The 17,071-nt window shown below is 34.4% G+C and overlaps 1 protein-coding gene across 2 annotated transcripts; it reads left to right on the top strand.

The window, feature by feature from the left end:
- The first annotated feature begins 2,389 nt into the window (after positions 1-2,389).
- LOC132306199 (sodium/hydrogen exchanger 1-like) lies at positions 2,390-16,892 on the top strand. Of its 2 annotated transcripts, none has more exons than XM_059803515.1 (15): positions 2,390-2,652; positions 3,201-3,465; positions 3,611-3,729; positions 5,478-5,575; positions 9,998-10,057; positions 11,448-11,494; positions 11,595-11,789; positions 12,952-12,998; positions 13,770-13,836; positions 13,969-14,069; positions 14,202-14,303; positions 14,544-14,682; positions 14,770-14,832; positions 15,485-15,568; positions 16,222-16,892. In XM_059803515.1, the coding sequence occupies exons 2-15, from the start codon at positions 3,289-3,291 to the stop codon at positions 16,540-16,542; spliced, it is 1,620 nt and encodes a 539-aa protein (XP_059659498.1). In that variant the 5' UTR covers positions 2,390-2,652; positions 3,201-3,288; the 3' UTR covers positions 16,543-16,892. The 2 variants fall into 2 exon arrangements, with proteins under 2 accessions (XP_059659498.1, XP_059659499.1); XM_059803516.1 differs by having other exon boundaries at positions 3,196-3,465.
- The last annotated feature ends 179 nt before the right edge of the window (positions 16,893-17,071 follow it).

Raw genomic sequence — 17,071 nt, 5'->3', positions numbered from 1 at the left:
GCCTTTTTAGAGTCAAACAAAAGTTTCTAGAAGATTTTAGAAAAATTCGGAAAAAGGTCAAAAATGCTGAAAATTTGGATGGATCGAAGATATTTTGGATCGATCGAAAATGTGCTGGCAGCGAGCTATTTTATTCCCGCGCGCCCGAGTTCCACCTACCACATAGTTGCGGGATTAGATATTTTTGGGGCTGTATTTCTGACTTAGTGACTAAGAAAATGACCTTGTATTTAAAGGGAATTGAACCATTTTTTGTAATCAATCAATCATATCTTCTTGTCTTCAATTTTATTTCATTGTAATTTTTATTTTTTCTCTCTAGAAAAGTTAGAGATTAGGGTTAGAAGAAAAGAGAAGAGTGGAGGCACCAAGAACACATCTCTAGATCTATACACACACTCTCTCTAAAATTCAACAAAGAAGAAGAGGAAAAAGATAGAGCCATGTTTGGGGATTGCCCTTGAGGGTTCCAAGATCACATCCACCTCCTCCATGATTGGCTAGACTTTTCCTTGGCGCTTGGATGGGCCCCAAGTTTGTAATTTAAACCTATCTTTTTCATACTTTTTGGAGAATTTATCTTGTGATTAGTGCTATAGCCTTGTGAATAAAATGAATCTTAGTATATTTCTATGGTTTAATTCTTCCTATTAATTCTCTAGTTTATTTACATGTCTATGTGTGATTAAATTGGGAATTATGTCTTAAATGATTCATATGGTTTAATTCTTCCTATTGATTCTCTTTATGATTACATATTGTCTTATGTGTGATTATTTGGGAATTGATCTCTACACTAATTTCTCAATGTTGGTTGCATGTCTATATATGATTAATTAATGATCTAGTGATGTCTATGCATGGTATTCATTGAATGGATTTGTCAATTAATTTGATGGATTATTCTTATGCTTGATGGGTTATTCTACATGACACTGGTTAGTTGTTTGTCATTGGGGATATATTTTTACACAAAAGGTATAAAACAACGACCGAAGCTAAAAATAAATAATTTAATTTTTTTGTGTAAATCTATTATGACACATCAGATTTATACAAAAAAAAATATACACAACGGTTGGAGATGCTCAAGCATCATTTTGTTCTTTATTTCCCACTATAAATAAAAGTAAAATCCATGTCCTAAATTCAATAACTCCTCGCGCCACTGCCGTTGTTTCTAGAACCGACCCTAGTTGAGAAATTTACAATTCTACTATATCCTATCATTGATTCCTGGACTCAATAGGAAATACCACGAAAGAAAAACCATACCTGACTGACCTGTTTCTCACTTTGCTACCTATTTTCCTTCTAAATATGTCATAAGGTAGCGAAATTCCTTGTCGGGTAAGTTCCAACCTGCACGAAAGGCGTAACGATCTGGGCACTGTCTCGGAGAGAGGCTCGGTCCAATTTCCGTTCCAAATAGAATCTTGTGTCCGTGTTCAGTCAAGAAGAGAAAGTCCTATCAATAGTTGTCATGAGCATCTCCAACCGCGATGTATATATATATATATATATATATATATATATATATATATATATATATATTTGTATAAATCTGATGTGTCATAATAGATTTACACAAAAAATTTGGATTATTTATTTTTAGCTCCGGTAATTGTTTTATACCTTTTGTGTAAAAATATATCCCTAATAACAAACAACCAACCAGTATCATGCATGGACCCCGCATAATTTTTACAAACCTACTTAATATATGATTGATTTGTTAATGAAATGAAAAAGAGGGAGGAAAAATGAAATATGTTGATGTGGCTGTGTAAAAAGGTTGTACAAAATACACAACAATTTTACATTTTGGTGACATCTTAATCGACTGCTGGAGATAATATATTTTACAAAAAAGAGTATTTTAACAAACTGTTAGAGATATTTTACTCCTATAGATGCTCTTAATCCCAGTTTACTATAGAAAGCTTTTAAGATATTTTGTTTTTTTTTTTTTTTTTTTTTTTTTTTTTTACTTTAAAAAAAATATTAATTATACATGTTAATTGGTCGAGAGTGAAAAATATGGGGGAATAAATAAATAATATATGTATCTATTTATACTCTTTATCTAATAAATCAATAACATATGTACAGTTGTAAAAAAAATAACATATGTACATTATAGTATCTATTTATATATATATATAGTAGTATCATAGTTCAAGTAAATCTTATCAAATTACAAATCGTTATCAACTTTCAAGTAATCCTATTTAAAATATGGATTAACCAACCTCGGAGTTTACGACAACTTAAATTCCTGGGTCCAGTGCCCGTATATGTTGATGATATATAGATTTTTATTTATATATCGGACGGTGACGAGACTGAGTGTCCTCTATCCTCCATACTCCGCCAGCGCACATCGTCACACCCACCTGTTGTTGTTGTAGAATTCATTCGCTTTGGCGGTCTTTCAAACTTTGCATCCACCTTTCCTCTCCCAGTTCGCTTCCATTGGCCGTATCGTTTTCTCTCTCTAGACTACACCAATCTCTTTCCTTTCTCTCTCTACAATTTCCTTCCTCGCTAAGGCAACCCTAGTTCTTCAATTCTCGCTTGGTCTCAACTGATTGACGAATTAACGGAAATGGTAGGACTCTTCTGCACATTAGACTCGCAATAATATACGAGGTAAATAACTTTATTTATTAATTATTATTATTTTTTGTTTTGTTTTCCTGTCCGTTTGATTGCTGAGATAATATAGAGGAAAAATTGGAAAAACAAAAACCGATTGTTGGTGGTTCATGTGAACTGTATTACATGTCTCTCGACTTCCCCAAATACTGAATTTTCTCAGACCCAGTGACCAAAAAAAGCGAATCACTTCTGCAATTTCCCTCGTTTTCTTTTTTTTTTTTTTTTTTTTTTTTCCGCGAAAGTTTAATCAAAGGACTTTAAGTAATTCAAGTTGCTAGTTTGTTTGTGTAAATATCAAGCTGTATAGTTCAATATTTTTTTTTTTTTTTTTTTTTTTTTTTTTTTTTTTTTTTTTGGAGTTTTTGTTATTTTTCTTATTTGATTTTGTTATTCTAAATGTGTTGACTTTGAATTTAATTTAATTTGATGCTTTTGAATTATTTATCTTGATTGCTTACCTTATTCATTTTTATCTGGGTATTTTGATTCAGGGTTTATTTTGTGTCTAACTTTTTGGTTATGTTGAATGGATAGTTCAGAGATACAGGAGTCAAACATTTGAGTTTAAAACAGCAAATTGTTCACTTTATTGGGTTAACAAGCAATTTATTCTGGAAAATTGGCAATATGGGTTCCGGTGTGGGTAACATTTTATTGAGATTGGGGTCGATAACTTCGGACTCTAATAACGGTTTCATAGACTCCGTAACCTTATTCGTGGCACTCCTTTGTGGTTGCATTGTGATCGGTCATCTTCTCGAGGAAAACCGGTGGATTAACGAGTCAATTACTGCCCTTTTCATAGTGAGTTCTTCTTTTTCTACTTACCCTAGAAACAGTTAGCCCTTAATTTGACCATTGACTCTTCGCATTATTTCTGTATTGCTTTCATATATGTTGTCATTTGATTATGGAGGCTCTAGATGATTATATATGGGGTTGATGGCAGGGTTTGTGCACTGGGACTATTATCTTGGTGACTACTGGTGGAAAAAGCTCGCGCATTTTGGAATTTAATGAAGAACTTTTCTTTATTTATCTTCTTCCACCTATTATATTCAATGCTGGGTAACTTCTGTTTTCATTTCATCTCATTTGTTCTATATCATTCAAGTTAATAGCAATCTATTCTTGCAAGTTAATAGAATTTAAATTATAATAAACAATTTTTTATTTCTATTGTTTTCAAATTAGGTCCAAGTGTTGCTTTTACAAGTTAAATAAGTGCAAATTATTTATTTAATAGGTCCTAATCTTTCCAGTTGCAAAGTGTAACTTAGATGCAATCACAACAATCTCGACTAAAGAGCCCATTTGGATGTGATGCTTGCTCCATAATGAGTTTGGCTTAATTATCTTTGCTTCTATGATTTAATGCTTTTACAGTTCTTTAGTTGGAATTTAATTAATGAACTTAGCTCAAAATGTAGGCACATGAGATAGTTTGAAAGATTAGAGTTATTCCACTTTTTAGATAGGTTGCAAGTTTGTAAGTCACAAATATATGATGCTCCACAAAGTTCATCGTTTGAGAGAAATTGAACTTAAGTCAACTCAAAAAAGCCTTTTATCATCATTTGTTCTGTTTATACAGTTCACTCACAAAAATATGTGAAAGTGCGAGGGTGTGCCAGAGCCTTAGAAAGACTCTAGAGAGAACGAACAAGAAATTGAAAGAAGGAATAAGAAATTTGAAGTAACTGCATGTAATGTGAAGGAATTGAAAGACTTCGAATGAAAAGACTTGTATTGAAATTATGGGAATTGAAATAAAAGGAATTGGTTCTTTGCCAAGAAAAAAAAAATTACACGGAATTGAAGTGCATGAAAAGATAAATGACAACCGAAGTAAATTGACATTGGCATGGAGGAGTGCAAATGTTGCCCCAAGTGTGCTATTTATGGATCTTCGGTTGTCGTTTGTGGCTGCCATGATATTCAACACATCAGGCCACTAAACCACTAAACTGTGTCCTGTGTGGTCATCAATTAAATCATTCATCAGCTGACACATGTCCGATGTCTTGTATCTCCTCCAATCCATTTCTCACCATTTGTTTAGCTTCCAATTAGTCCCCTTCGTAACCCATTTTCCTCAAAAATAGGTACTGATCCATATTCATAGTCTTCGAGTGCCGAGTGTCCTTCCACCAACCCATTAACTAAACCCATAAATTAATAAATCAACAAGTCAGCCCATTTTCCTGCTAACCATCGCCGTGATTTTAGCAATTGTAGAACTAGAACCACATCATGACCCACCTCATTTTATTATAGCAACCAAGTGTCAGCTACAGTAATTACCCAAGTGTCTTATTCTGGTTTATTAATGTCAATGTACATATGGTAGGCTGTAGTAATCCACGTCGTTACCCACATGAAGCCCATTCACTGGTCCACATTGATGCCGAAGTGGCTGCCACTTTTGGGTGTCAAAAACAGTAGAACTTTATTCTATGATAATAACATGCGAGTCTCTCTTATGCATAGCATATTAGGAGACTAAGATATGTTTAGTTCAAGCTAAAAAAACAAACTAAAATTCTTGAGGCATATGATCTGTTTGTTGTTACTACTATTTCTAGTACTCTTATAAATGATAAATCTATAATTCCTTTATTGCCATTTAGCTAGTTTCTTGATGCGCATGACCTTAGCTTACTAATGGTTATTCGAATCTTCCATATAATATGCTTTTAATTGCTCATTGTGTTATGGTTGTATACTGACATGCGTATACATTTTGACGATTAGTGATTTAAATTGTAAATATGTTTCCATGCCAATCTGATGCTTTGGCACTTCTTCTCTACCAGGTTTCAGGTGAAAAAGAAGCAATTTTTTCGGAACTTCATGACCATCACATTGTTTGGTGTTGTTGGTACATTGATATCCTTCGGCATCATTTCATTTGGTATGTTTCAGGAATTTTGTGCTTGCTCTTTAGCCATACAAACAATTATTATCCCACAACAAAGTAAATTGTCATTTTATCCTTTGTACTGATCACCTTTATTTCCACGATTATTTTTAAAATTTAGAATTTTATACAAGATGCTCAATGATTTATTATGTTTGTCTACACATTAATGTGTGTGTGTATATATATATATATAAAAGATTCATATATTATTTATTGTCTCAGTTCAATTAAATCTTGTCACCTGTAGCATCTCATTTTTAAAAATAAAAAATAAATAAAAAGTTCTCTGAGAATCATCTTTCTTTAACCTTTTATTTTTGTATTTTCAGAATTTTTTATTTTGTTTTAAAAAACTCAAACTTGTCCTTCTTTTTCTTGTCTTTTTAATTCTTCCTATTATTTATAAAAACTTATGGCATGTTTCTAAATTGCACAGGAATCAACCTTCATTGATTTTTTTTGGTTGGTACAATAGTATACGTGTAGTTCAAAATTTAACTAAAAGAAACAGTGATGAAGGTTAAGATGCATGGTGTCTTACCAACTTTTTCGGATATAAGTGACGTCTAGGAAGCATGGGCACTTATCCTGGGGTGCCGTGGCAGTATCGGACACTCGACATTGACACGTGTTGGACACGGCTAGAAGTGTCTTGAAATTTAAATATTTTTATTTTTTGGTTGGACATGGCTGCAACACAGCAAGGACATGTTTTGGACACTTTTAGCACACAGCGGGATGGTATTGTAATTATTTTCTGGGGTAAAATGCTCCAACATCCCCTGAGGTTTGCCTTTATTGCTCATAGATTAAACCAGTGAAAAAGGAATAAGCCTAAACCACCCCTCAGGTTTGGTTGACTTTGCTTTCACACCCTCGCTTGTTACTTGACCGTCAGACACATTAAAAGTCACTAATTTGAAAAAAAAAAATAAAAGGTCAAAACTACGCTTCTTTGTTGCCCATACAATTTGACCCATAATTAGTTTGGACCTTTATACCTTTACATAATTATACTTATATATTGGATATATGAACTTACAGAATGAAGGGGTTTCTCTCTCTCTCTCTCTCTCTCTCTCTCTCTTCGTCTTATGAGTTGTCTAGGTAGCTTCCCGAAGGAAGGATTTAAGTCACGTTATTCCAGTTAGTTTCTTCGTACATTAACAATTAGTAAAACATTATATGATGATTATAGTGATTTGGTCAACTTGATACACCAGCCAGTGATGATGAAGAAACTCTTTCTTTGCTTGCTTGACGGCTGCAAACATGGACGGAGATGCTTTACTACTTTCTTTCTCTATCTCCTCTTCCTCGCCTTTCTCCCCTTCTGAAATGCTCATATGATCCCAGCATCATAGTGTCATTTCCATTACCAAACACACCATATTAATTAGCCTCTCAACTTACTCTCAATTCAAATCCAATCAAACATCTAAAAAACACACACACCCCCACCTTGCCTGCAGTTATTTGATTATGGACCCAAAGCTAATTCTAACAATCCTTATAAAAATAGGGGGAAAAGAGAGAGATACAGGCAGAGCAAGAAATATGATTTTTTCCATTTGATGGTTCTCCAAGAAGATATTTAAGGGAAAGGAAGATACCCCAAATCAATTAAATTGCGAATGCCCATTCAAGCACATGTTCCTGGACTTTAATGAGATAACACATCAAAACGATACAATATTTGTTTGAACACAATAAGACAATATAATCAGTTATTTAATCGTGTCAGTATCTACCAATATGAAATTTATGAAGGTCCTCATTATGGCACATAGAAAATATATCTATTTTAGGTAATTAAATACAATGGTCAGCAGGGATCCGCCCAAGGAAAACATTAAAATTGTTTGCAAGATAAAGATGAAGAAGATCTAAAGCACTTTCTCCTTCTCTTTCCCATATCAGCTTTTCGTACCGAGACAATACCTCTCCATCACCACTCACCAGGACTCGACAGTATCGCTCTTCCACAGTACTCTTCAGCTTTACCTGCATCTCTCTCTACTAATTTCAACAATATCAAAACACAAAACATAATCAATAATCAAGCTTAAATCACATTGAAATCGTAATCTTATAACAAGTTAAAAATTGGAACTCAATCGATTGATGAATTGTTAGTACCTCGTGCAAGAACTTGTCGTAGTTTCTGAGAAGAAGAGAATTTGTAGGGTTTGAGTCCAACTAATAATACGCACTGATCTTGCTGCAATCGGTCTCATCACCGTCGTTGAAAGCACGGAAATCAAAGTCATCGCTGCAGCTGCCACCACTGCCAAGGATCCTTCCTTTACCTATTCCATGGTCGGAAAATCCTAATTCCTGAACAGGAATCCCTCTCTCCGGCCAATCTGTGGCGTAGTTCCTCCTATCGAATCCTCTTAGGTTTTTTGAGATGGAGTGATGGAGGGTTTCAGAGATGAAGATGGAAGGTTTCATAGATGGAGTGATGAAGGGTTTCAGAGATGAAGATGGAAGGTGTTAAAGTTTCTCAAACTTCTAAGGGTTGTTTCAAAGAGAGAGAATCCGAAAATGTTGTTTTGGTGAGATCGTTTCAGCTAATCAAATAAAGGGCAAAAATTAGATTTCCCGTTTTAACAATACACGTCATCAATGACGTATGCAAGGGGTTAAATAAAACAATGGGTAAAATGGTAAAATCACTTTTTTCGTCAAAAAAAAAAAAAAAAAAGGGGATACTGATGCTAATTCTGGCAAGGGGTGTCAGAGCATTTTTTGACCAACTTTAATATGAGAGCAATAAATGAAATCATGAGGGGGGAGGATTTTACCCTTCTTTTTTTTAGAAGAATGTAATTCAATGCAATTTTAATATATTATGGGTTAATTAGAAAGATAAAATAAAATTTAATAAAACAAAAATAACAAACATCCCATTTTACCAAGGGGAAAAAACAAACATCTAGCTCTAAGTTCCAAATTAGTGATTTTATTCATGATTATATGGATAAAATGACCAAAAATTATCAATTTTGTATATATAATAATATATTCTATTATTATTTTTAACATATCCATGTCTTATTTTTTTAAGATTTGCCATATTGTCGCATGTCTCCACATCGTGTCGTACCAATGTCCCGTGTCCGTATCCGTGGTTACTAGAGTTACATTCACATATTTGTCTCGCCTTCTTGTTACTAGCATGGGTCATGATTACTGTCTTAAAAACTTTGTTGCAAAGCATAAAACGGAAGCGAAGAGATAAATGAAACAAAGAGCCTACTAGGGCCTACATCTACGGCACAAAGAGCACATCACTTTTATAATACTCTCAATTCATATACGATACAATGGTGGAGGCTCCTTTATATGGGAGAAGAAATTATGAGCATGGAAAGAGATAGAAAATAGTAAATAAGGAGGATTTTTCTTCACTGATTTCTCTATAACACCAAATCTTCAATAATAGGAAACAACATCAATTACTGAAAGATTTATCTCCACTGATTTCTCTATTAAATCTTCAATACCCCCCTTTAAGTTGGAGCATGAATGCCTAACTTGCCATTGAGATGACGAGTAGCAACAAGTGTGAATGATGAAAAGAGAAGACGAAGAATAATGCTACCGAACACACCGGCAGCCCAAACAAGTCAAACAAAAATTGCCGGAGACACGACAAAGGCGAAGACAATGTTACCGAATACACCGGCAGCCCAAACAAGTCAAACAAAAATTGCCGGAGACACAGCAAAAGCAAAGAACAGTGCTACCGAACACACCGGCAGTCCAAGCAAGTCACAAATAGCATTGAGAAACCCTTAGCAACATTTCAAATGCCAAGGGAATAACCCAAAATAGGGGTCCGAACCTAAGAAGAGAAATTAGGCTCTGATACCATGTTGTAAAGCATGAAACGGAGATGTGGTTCAGCCACTAGGGCCTACATCCACGGCACAAAGAGCCAAAGGGCTACATCACTTTTGTAATGCTCTCTCAATTCATATATGATACAATGGTGGAGGCTCCTTTATATGGGAGAAGAAATTATGAGAATGGAAAGAGATAGAAAATAGGAAACAAGTAGGATTTTTCTCCACTGATTCCTCTATCACACCAAATCTTCAATTATAGGAAACAACATCAATTATTGAAAGATTTTCCTCCACTGATTTCTCCATTAAATCTTCAATAAACTTTTTAAGAGATAAGGGGTTTTTCAACAAGGAGGATTTTTCTCCACTAATTCCTCCATTCACGTGTTTCAGTTATCTTGGGAGGATATGCTATTGCTATTACAAAATTAACAATTTTGTAATATTTTGAGTTTTTCCTTGATTGGTTCTTCTAAAGAATCTGAATCTCAATTACACGTTCAAATTTGTTAGATGGTTTCTGATTGATCATGGTCTCAAGTTAAGATTCTTAATCCAGGTGCAACACAATTATTCAAAAAGCTGGATATTGGTTTCCTGGAGATTGGGGATTATCTTGGTACTCCCTCACTCTCTTTGTTTCCGTTTTTCTTATTATTATAATTCTTACTGTTGTTTTTATTCTTAATGTTGTTAGTTTCAATGTTATTGTTATTTTCGTTATGGACTTGATTGCTTCTATTCTTATTTAATATCAACACTTACACAACTACTTTACCTACAATCAAAACCCCAGAGTGGCTCGTGTTGCAGCCCACTCAATCTGAAATTGCGAATAGGCAGAGCAGGTCATCTTATTTTACAATGGCAGGGACATTTGCTTCCATTACTGACCAAAAGGACTCCGAATAAATAAATAAAAAATGTCAAAAATACAAGTATGCAACCTAAATAAATTTAGATGAAAAATTGATACAAGAAAGAAAAAAAAACATAGAAAAGAGGAAACGATAAATTACATGTAAAAGGAGAAGTGGTGAAAGAAAAAACATTGTTAAAGAATTAATTTTCCTTTAGCAATTGTTTCAATTTTCCAAAAAATTAATTATCGAGAAAGAAGATTAAGTATGTTGATTCCACTTTAGGAAAGATGCATCATTATCACCTTGATGAAAGATTAAGAAAAAAATATACAGTTTTAACTAAACAAAATCTCACAAGGTTTAGCAAAAATGATTATCAAGAAAAAAATAGAGAACTATACAAGGAGTAACTATAGAATTTGTCATTTAACAAGTGATAACTAATAACATTAGCATATATGATATCAATGTTGTCGGTATTTTCGTCATCTTGGTCTCAGCACTTTCCTCCTTCCCAGTGCTCTCAAGACTCTTCAATTGAGATTAGCATATAATTCTAAATATTTTTCTTGCAAACACCATCTAGCAAAATTTTCTGACAAGGAATGTTCATGTATTTTTATTAAACATGAGATATCTTGAATTTAGTAAATGGATATTATACTGAAATTTTGAAATTTTGTACGAGTTTTGGAGACCACAAGTTAGATTTGTTTACAAAATAATTATTTTTGGGGGCTATAAACAAGACTTTCGAAATTTTTGGGGCCATGCCCCCTATCCCTTCTAGTTCTGCTCTCCTATTCCCCTGAACATACATGTGTTCATCATATTCCATTTAATTTCGATTATTATTGAGTACATTATGAGTTAATACTTTTATGTAGCTTATCAAATTTTAAGTGTGCAAAGCGTGTTCACATTCCTGTATCCATACATGTACCTGAGTCTAGGTAACATAGCATATGAGTATGAGGAACCCCTCTTTTCACCAGTGTAGCTTATTGTTGACAGTGTTCCCCCCCCCCCCCCCCCCCCCCCCCCCCCCTCTCTCTCTCTCTCTCTCTTTCCCAGCAGAATAATACCTGCCTCTTAAATCGTATGCCTTATTGACATATTAAAATTATCTGACTTTATTACTTGCAGCAATTGGTGCAATCTTTTCAGCAACGGATTCTGTTTGCACCTTGCAGGTTAAACATCTTGTTCTAGGCTATGATTCTTTTCTTTAAAGAGGAGAAAGAAAGAAAAAAAAAAAAAATTGTTTACTGATGTTTCCTGTCTGGTGAGTAGGTGCTTAATCAGGATGAGACACCTTTGCTCTACAGTATAGTCTTTGGGGAAGGTGTGGTAAATGATGCGACATCCGTGGTTCTTTTCAATGCGATCCAGAGGTTTGACCTCTCTCACATCAACTCTGGCATTGCCTTGCAGTTCATAGGCAACTTTTTGTCTCTGTTTATTCTTAGCACCTTGCTAGGAGTGTCGGTAAGTTCATCTCTCTATATCTATACCAATATCTATATATTTATATATCCTGTGAGTATATGTGCCTGCATGTGTGTTTGCATGCATGCATACTTTGTTGGGCTCATAAACAGCTCAAATTGTGACTAAATTTGTTTATCTTAACTCAGTTGACAAGAAGTAAATTGAATTTAATTTTTTCATATGACTATCTGAACCTTTATTTATTTATTTATAATTATCATTTAATTGGATGTCTGATGTCTGATTTGAGGCCATTTTGTTAATGTTGTTATCTCATAGAGGGGAAAGCTCTTTTAGAAACCGTGAAGAAAAAGCCCCTTGTACAATCATGGTGGAATTTGTAGTCATACGTCACAGGGAATTTATGTGGCTTTAAATAAGTTTATTTGTAAAATGAAATTTAGAGACTGGAGAGGAAGAATAATAAAAGAATGAACAACTGATGCAGAAGCAAACCCATCTAATCTGATGAACCTGTTGCCTTAAGTGCTGTCATTAGAGGAGTCGTGCTGCCTAATAGTCGTTTTTAAAAGCATAAACTCAGATTATGTAAAAGCGGTATTCTTCTCCATATTCTTCTTTTGTCATCCTTGTTGACTAATTTCAACTATTTAGGCTGGAAAATTAGTTTTACTTAACCTTAAATTTATACAACTTCACTTTGTCTTGTCTATACTCATTTCTTCTGTCTCTTTACTCTTTCTATATCTTTCTGAGTGCTTGTTTGTCTTGTGTGATATATATTTTTTTCTATCCTTTACTTCACCTAAAATGTTTGCATGACAGTCATTTCTCAAGCATAAATTCAAATTCAGTAACCTTGGTATCCTTCCCCCGGATATGTATGTATATTCCCCCGGTATCATCCATATCATTATATTATACACACACATGCACTCTATGTTTGAAAAATGTGGTTGAGACGGTAAAATGGCACATGGTTTGTTTTGTATAAAACTGGTTGGGTTTCGGGTAGAAATTCTGTTTACTTGGCTTTTTTCTTTAGGGCAATTCAGCACCCTGTGCTATCACAGGTGATTGTGCACTTAAAGATGATGTCATCACATCCTTCACAAACTTCAATGCATGCATTGTGATATGATTTTTACTCATAAAAGAAATATTATATTGTGTAATCTTTTGCTTCTTGTGCTTGCAGATTGGACTGCTTAGTGCATACATCATTAAAAAGTTGTACTTTGGCAGGTATATAAGTGCTAGTTATTCTCGCTTTTTTGTCATTCTATTATATCAAGGTTTAGGTTTCGATTTATTTACACATTGTATAATCTCCATGGGCATGTTTCCTTAAATGACTGAATTTATAGTAATTTCCATTCGATTGCAAAGTTGGCATAATAGAAAGAAAAGAGACTTGAAATTTAATAGCAGATTGGGATTGGGGTAACTGTTTTAGCTTTTAGAATTTTTTTTTGTCTTATCTAATGACTTCTCAACAGTGAAGCATAATGGAATTTTTAGTGTAAATTAATGTACCAATCTCAACGCTGAGCATGTTCTTGTGGTGTATAAGTTATCAACCTTATCCTTTTACCTCTACCTGCTTATTTGAAAATACAGAATTTATTAATAATTTAGAACAATCAGGCACAAAAACTGGCAAATGAAAAGGAACTGATCATCTTGTTCAGTGTGCATGCGAACAATTGAATTATTTGACATACATTCAGGTTGTACGCTCACGATATGAGGTTATAGTATGGGATTTTTCACTTATTCAGAATAGCAACAATGAGAGCTTTGTTGTGCTGGGTGTCATGCCCCTAAAGGACTCACTAAAGCTAGCTTGGACGTCTTATATTGTCTCTTCTTAAAGATGATTATTAATTTTTAATATGAAAAAAAAAACAATGAAACATTTTTTGTACAAGGTTCTTCCAATTTTTAATTTCCTGAAATAACCACAGTAGCTGATCTGTATAACTCTAATAGCTGCTATTGTATGCCAAATTTCAGGCACTCCACCGTTCGTGAAGTTGCTCTAATGATTCTCATGGCTTACCTTTCATATGTGATGGCTGAAGTAAGCATTCCTTAGTCTGTTAAGTAACTTTATGGCTGGAAACCATTATCTACTTTTGATTTTGTTACTGTTTGTTTATTTCAAATATTGCAAACATGTTGCTCCTATTGAACTTTTCTCTTTATCTTCCAGCTGTTCAACTTAAGTGGAATTCTTACAGTATTTTTTTGCGGGATTGTCATGTCACACTACACTTGGCATAATGTGACTGAAAGTTCAAGAGTAACAACCAAGTGTGTAATATCTATGGAAATACCTTCTTAAAAGTTTGAGATCCATATTATCTCTAAAATAATTTTTTCCCTGCATTGTGTTCAGAGTAGTAATGCAAAAATCTTTATGCTTATGTTTATTGATCTCTGCAGGCATTCGTTTGCGACATTGTCATTTGTTGCAGAGATCTTCATCTTCCTTTATGTTGGTATGGATGCCTTGGACATTGAGAAGTGGAGATTTGTTAGCAACAGGTAAGGCCTATAATAGACAAAAGTAGTTGAATAAAATATATATATATATATATATCTATATATATATATATATATATATATTTACTGCACCAGTGTTTCCTCTGGCTTGCATTAGGAATACTGAAGGGAAGTCTGGCTTGTTTTATTTTTCCTAAGAGAAACTCCAGAATCTAGGTTTTTTTTTTTTTAATCAGCTGCACACATTAGCTTTTGATCTCAGCTTCATTTCAATTTCTGCAGCCCTGGAAAATCTGTTGGGGTGAGTTCAGCACTGCTAGGCCTGGTTATGCTTGGGAGGGCAGCTTTTGTATTTCCTCTATCCTTCTTATCGAATTTATTTACAAAATCCAAAAGTGACAAAATTGAGTTCAAGCAACAGGCAAGTATTATTGTAAGATGTTGGAAGTTTCCTATCCTTCTGGATTGCTTTGTGCAATAAAAAACTGAACAACACATAATTATGCAGGTTACAATTTGGTGGGCTGGTTTAATGCGAGGAGCTGTCTCAATGGCACTTGCTTATAATCAGGTAAAAACGTGCACTGTTAAATGCTAGGATGCATGTTTAGAAATGCATTTATAGGATGGCAACCTAAACACTCTGAAGACAATTAAGTGCTGTGTTCATCTTCGTCCCCAGATAAGAATGTTTCAAACAAAACTGATAGATGAAATCCCCCAACAGTATCCTTGTTCATGTCCCAGTTTAGAGTCCTGCCTTGACCTCTCACCAAGTCATGAACAGAAAAGGTTTGATGAGATGACAAGGTCATTTGCGGAAAAAATTTGGGTGTCCCAACTTTATGCTTTGGTACCACTTAAAAGAACCGAAGTTATATTGGACACAGGCTAAGAATCGTTCTTGCACACATGAGACATAAAATGTAAATATTTTCTGACAGACAAAAAACACCAAGTGGATTTCTCCATGACAGAATAGTGACCTGCTTGCTATAAGCAGTAGGACAGTTTAACATCTTTGCATATGGATGAATGTTTGAATCTCAGTGTTGTTTTTGGACTGTGATGCTGCAGCAGTTGGTTGCATTGATTTTATTTTGTACGTGGGAATGTCCTTGTTAATCATATTTAGAATGCATAATGTCTATTAACATAGACAAATATGCTTATGGTGGTGATATTACATGTTGATGCCTGACATTTGATGGATATTCATGCAGTTCTCGAGGTCTGGCCATACTCAGCAGCCGGGGAATGCGATTATGATCACCAGTACCATCAGTGCTGTTCTTTTCAGTACAGTGGTATGAAAAAATGCCCTTATGATTTCACCATTATTTTATCAATAAAGAATGTTCTTCCTTGCAATTTTGGTAGATAGGATCATAGGAAGATGTTTACAACCCATGTCCTCGTGCTACCATGGTATTTATGTTGCAATGTAGGGTGCACGATAAGTACCTGTCTGGTTCTTTCACATAATTTGATAGGTTGTGTTTTTGGTGCATTTTAGTACGATAGTGTGTGAACTGTGTAATTCTGCCGAATAAGTAAAGTGAATGATAAAATCATCATACCCAGTAGACACTTGACAGATCTGAATCCCTTTGATTGTCATCCACTCCCAGAAAATGGTCCATACCACCACCCGGTTTTGAGGTGCATAATATAGTGAAGACCTTTTCATAAAATCTCATTACCGAGTAATTAGATCAAAGGTTTCTTCATTTTTTGGCTGTGCGCTAGCCATGGAACCCATTTAAAGCTAAAAAAAAAAAATGCTTGCGCTTGACTCAATCAATTCATCTGGAGTAGTAGATTCTGCTCATTCCATGTTTAGACTCAAAAGATGACCAAGATTTCTATACGTATACGTTTTGTTTTGTTTTTTTTTTTTTTTTTACTTGGACAAAATTCATTTTTATTGTAGTTTGGTTTTCTTTTTTTTGATTTTTAGGTGTTTGGATTGTTGACCAAGCCTCTTATAAGGTTATTGCTGCCTAAATCAAGACAATCTAGCAGTATGACGTCCTCCGAGTCATCTAGTCCAAAATCCGTCTTGCTGCCACTTCTCAGCAATGGACAACAGTCAGAAGCTGACATGAACGATGCAAATCTTCCCCGTCCAACTAGTCTAGGCATGCTCCTGACCACCCCTGCTCACACCGTCCATCATTATTGGAGAAGATTTGACAATGCCTTCATGCGCCCTGTGTTCGGTGGGAGGGGATTCGTGCCCAACGTTCCTGGCTCGCCAACAGCAAGGAGTGTCGAATAGTTTGAATGAGAAGTAAAAGCATACCTTTTAACTCAACATTGCAAGTTCTCTTGCTAGTGATCTTCATTTAGGTTAAAATCTACAATTATATACCTTAGGTGTTTGCTAGTCACACGTGTATATATACAGAAAAACTATACACTCATATGTTCATAAACACAGCTCTCTATATATATTTATATATATATCTCATATTGACCCTCACTTTTTTCGTGACAGGGCTCTCTAATTAGATGTCATCTATATATATTATTATACTTGTTTGTTGAATAGTTTCAAGGGAAACAGCGAAACGAATTGTAACATTTATGATTTTGCCTTCTAGTTGTAATGTCTCTCTTAATGCATTACTAAGTGTGTCAATCCTTCTCAATGTAAATTGTAAATACGTATAGTTCTTCTATTTGCCACCAAGCTTAGCAATTTGTTTTTTAAATATTTACACAAAATAAAATTAAAATTTTAGTTAAATTACTATTTTAACATTTTTTTTTGTAATTCAAACCGTTAACAGGGATGAAATAGGCAG

Source organism: Cornus florida, unplaced genomic scaffold, assembly GCF_030987335.1.
Source record: "Cornus florida cultivar Cherokee Brave unplaced genomic scaffold, ASM3098733v1 CherokeeBrave_3.0.0_Hap2_Chr05, whole genome shotgun sequence".
Lineage (NCBI taxonomy): Eukaryota > Viridiplantae > Streptophyta > Magnoliopsida > Cornales > Cornaceae > Cornus > Cornus florida.
The sequence above is the reverse complement of the archived record's forward strand: the minus strand, read 5'-3'. Positions and strand labels throughout refer to the sequence as shown.

Bases quoted from the DNA above. Each gene is read 5' to 3' on its own strand.
- LOC132306199 (XM_059803515.1), top strand. From the start codon at position 3,289: ATGGGTTCCGGTGTGGGTAACATTTTATTGAGATTGGGGTCGATAACT. The intron at 12,999-13,769 runs GTATATAAGTGC...GCCAAATTTCAG, and splicing joins AAAAAGTTGTACTTTGGCAG to GCACTCCACCGTTCGTGAAG. The intron at 14,833-15,484 runs GTAAAAACGTGC...ATATTCATGCAG, and splicing joins TGGCACTTGCTTATAATCAG to TTCTCGAGGTCTGGCCATAC.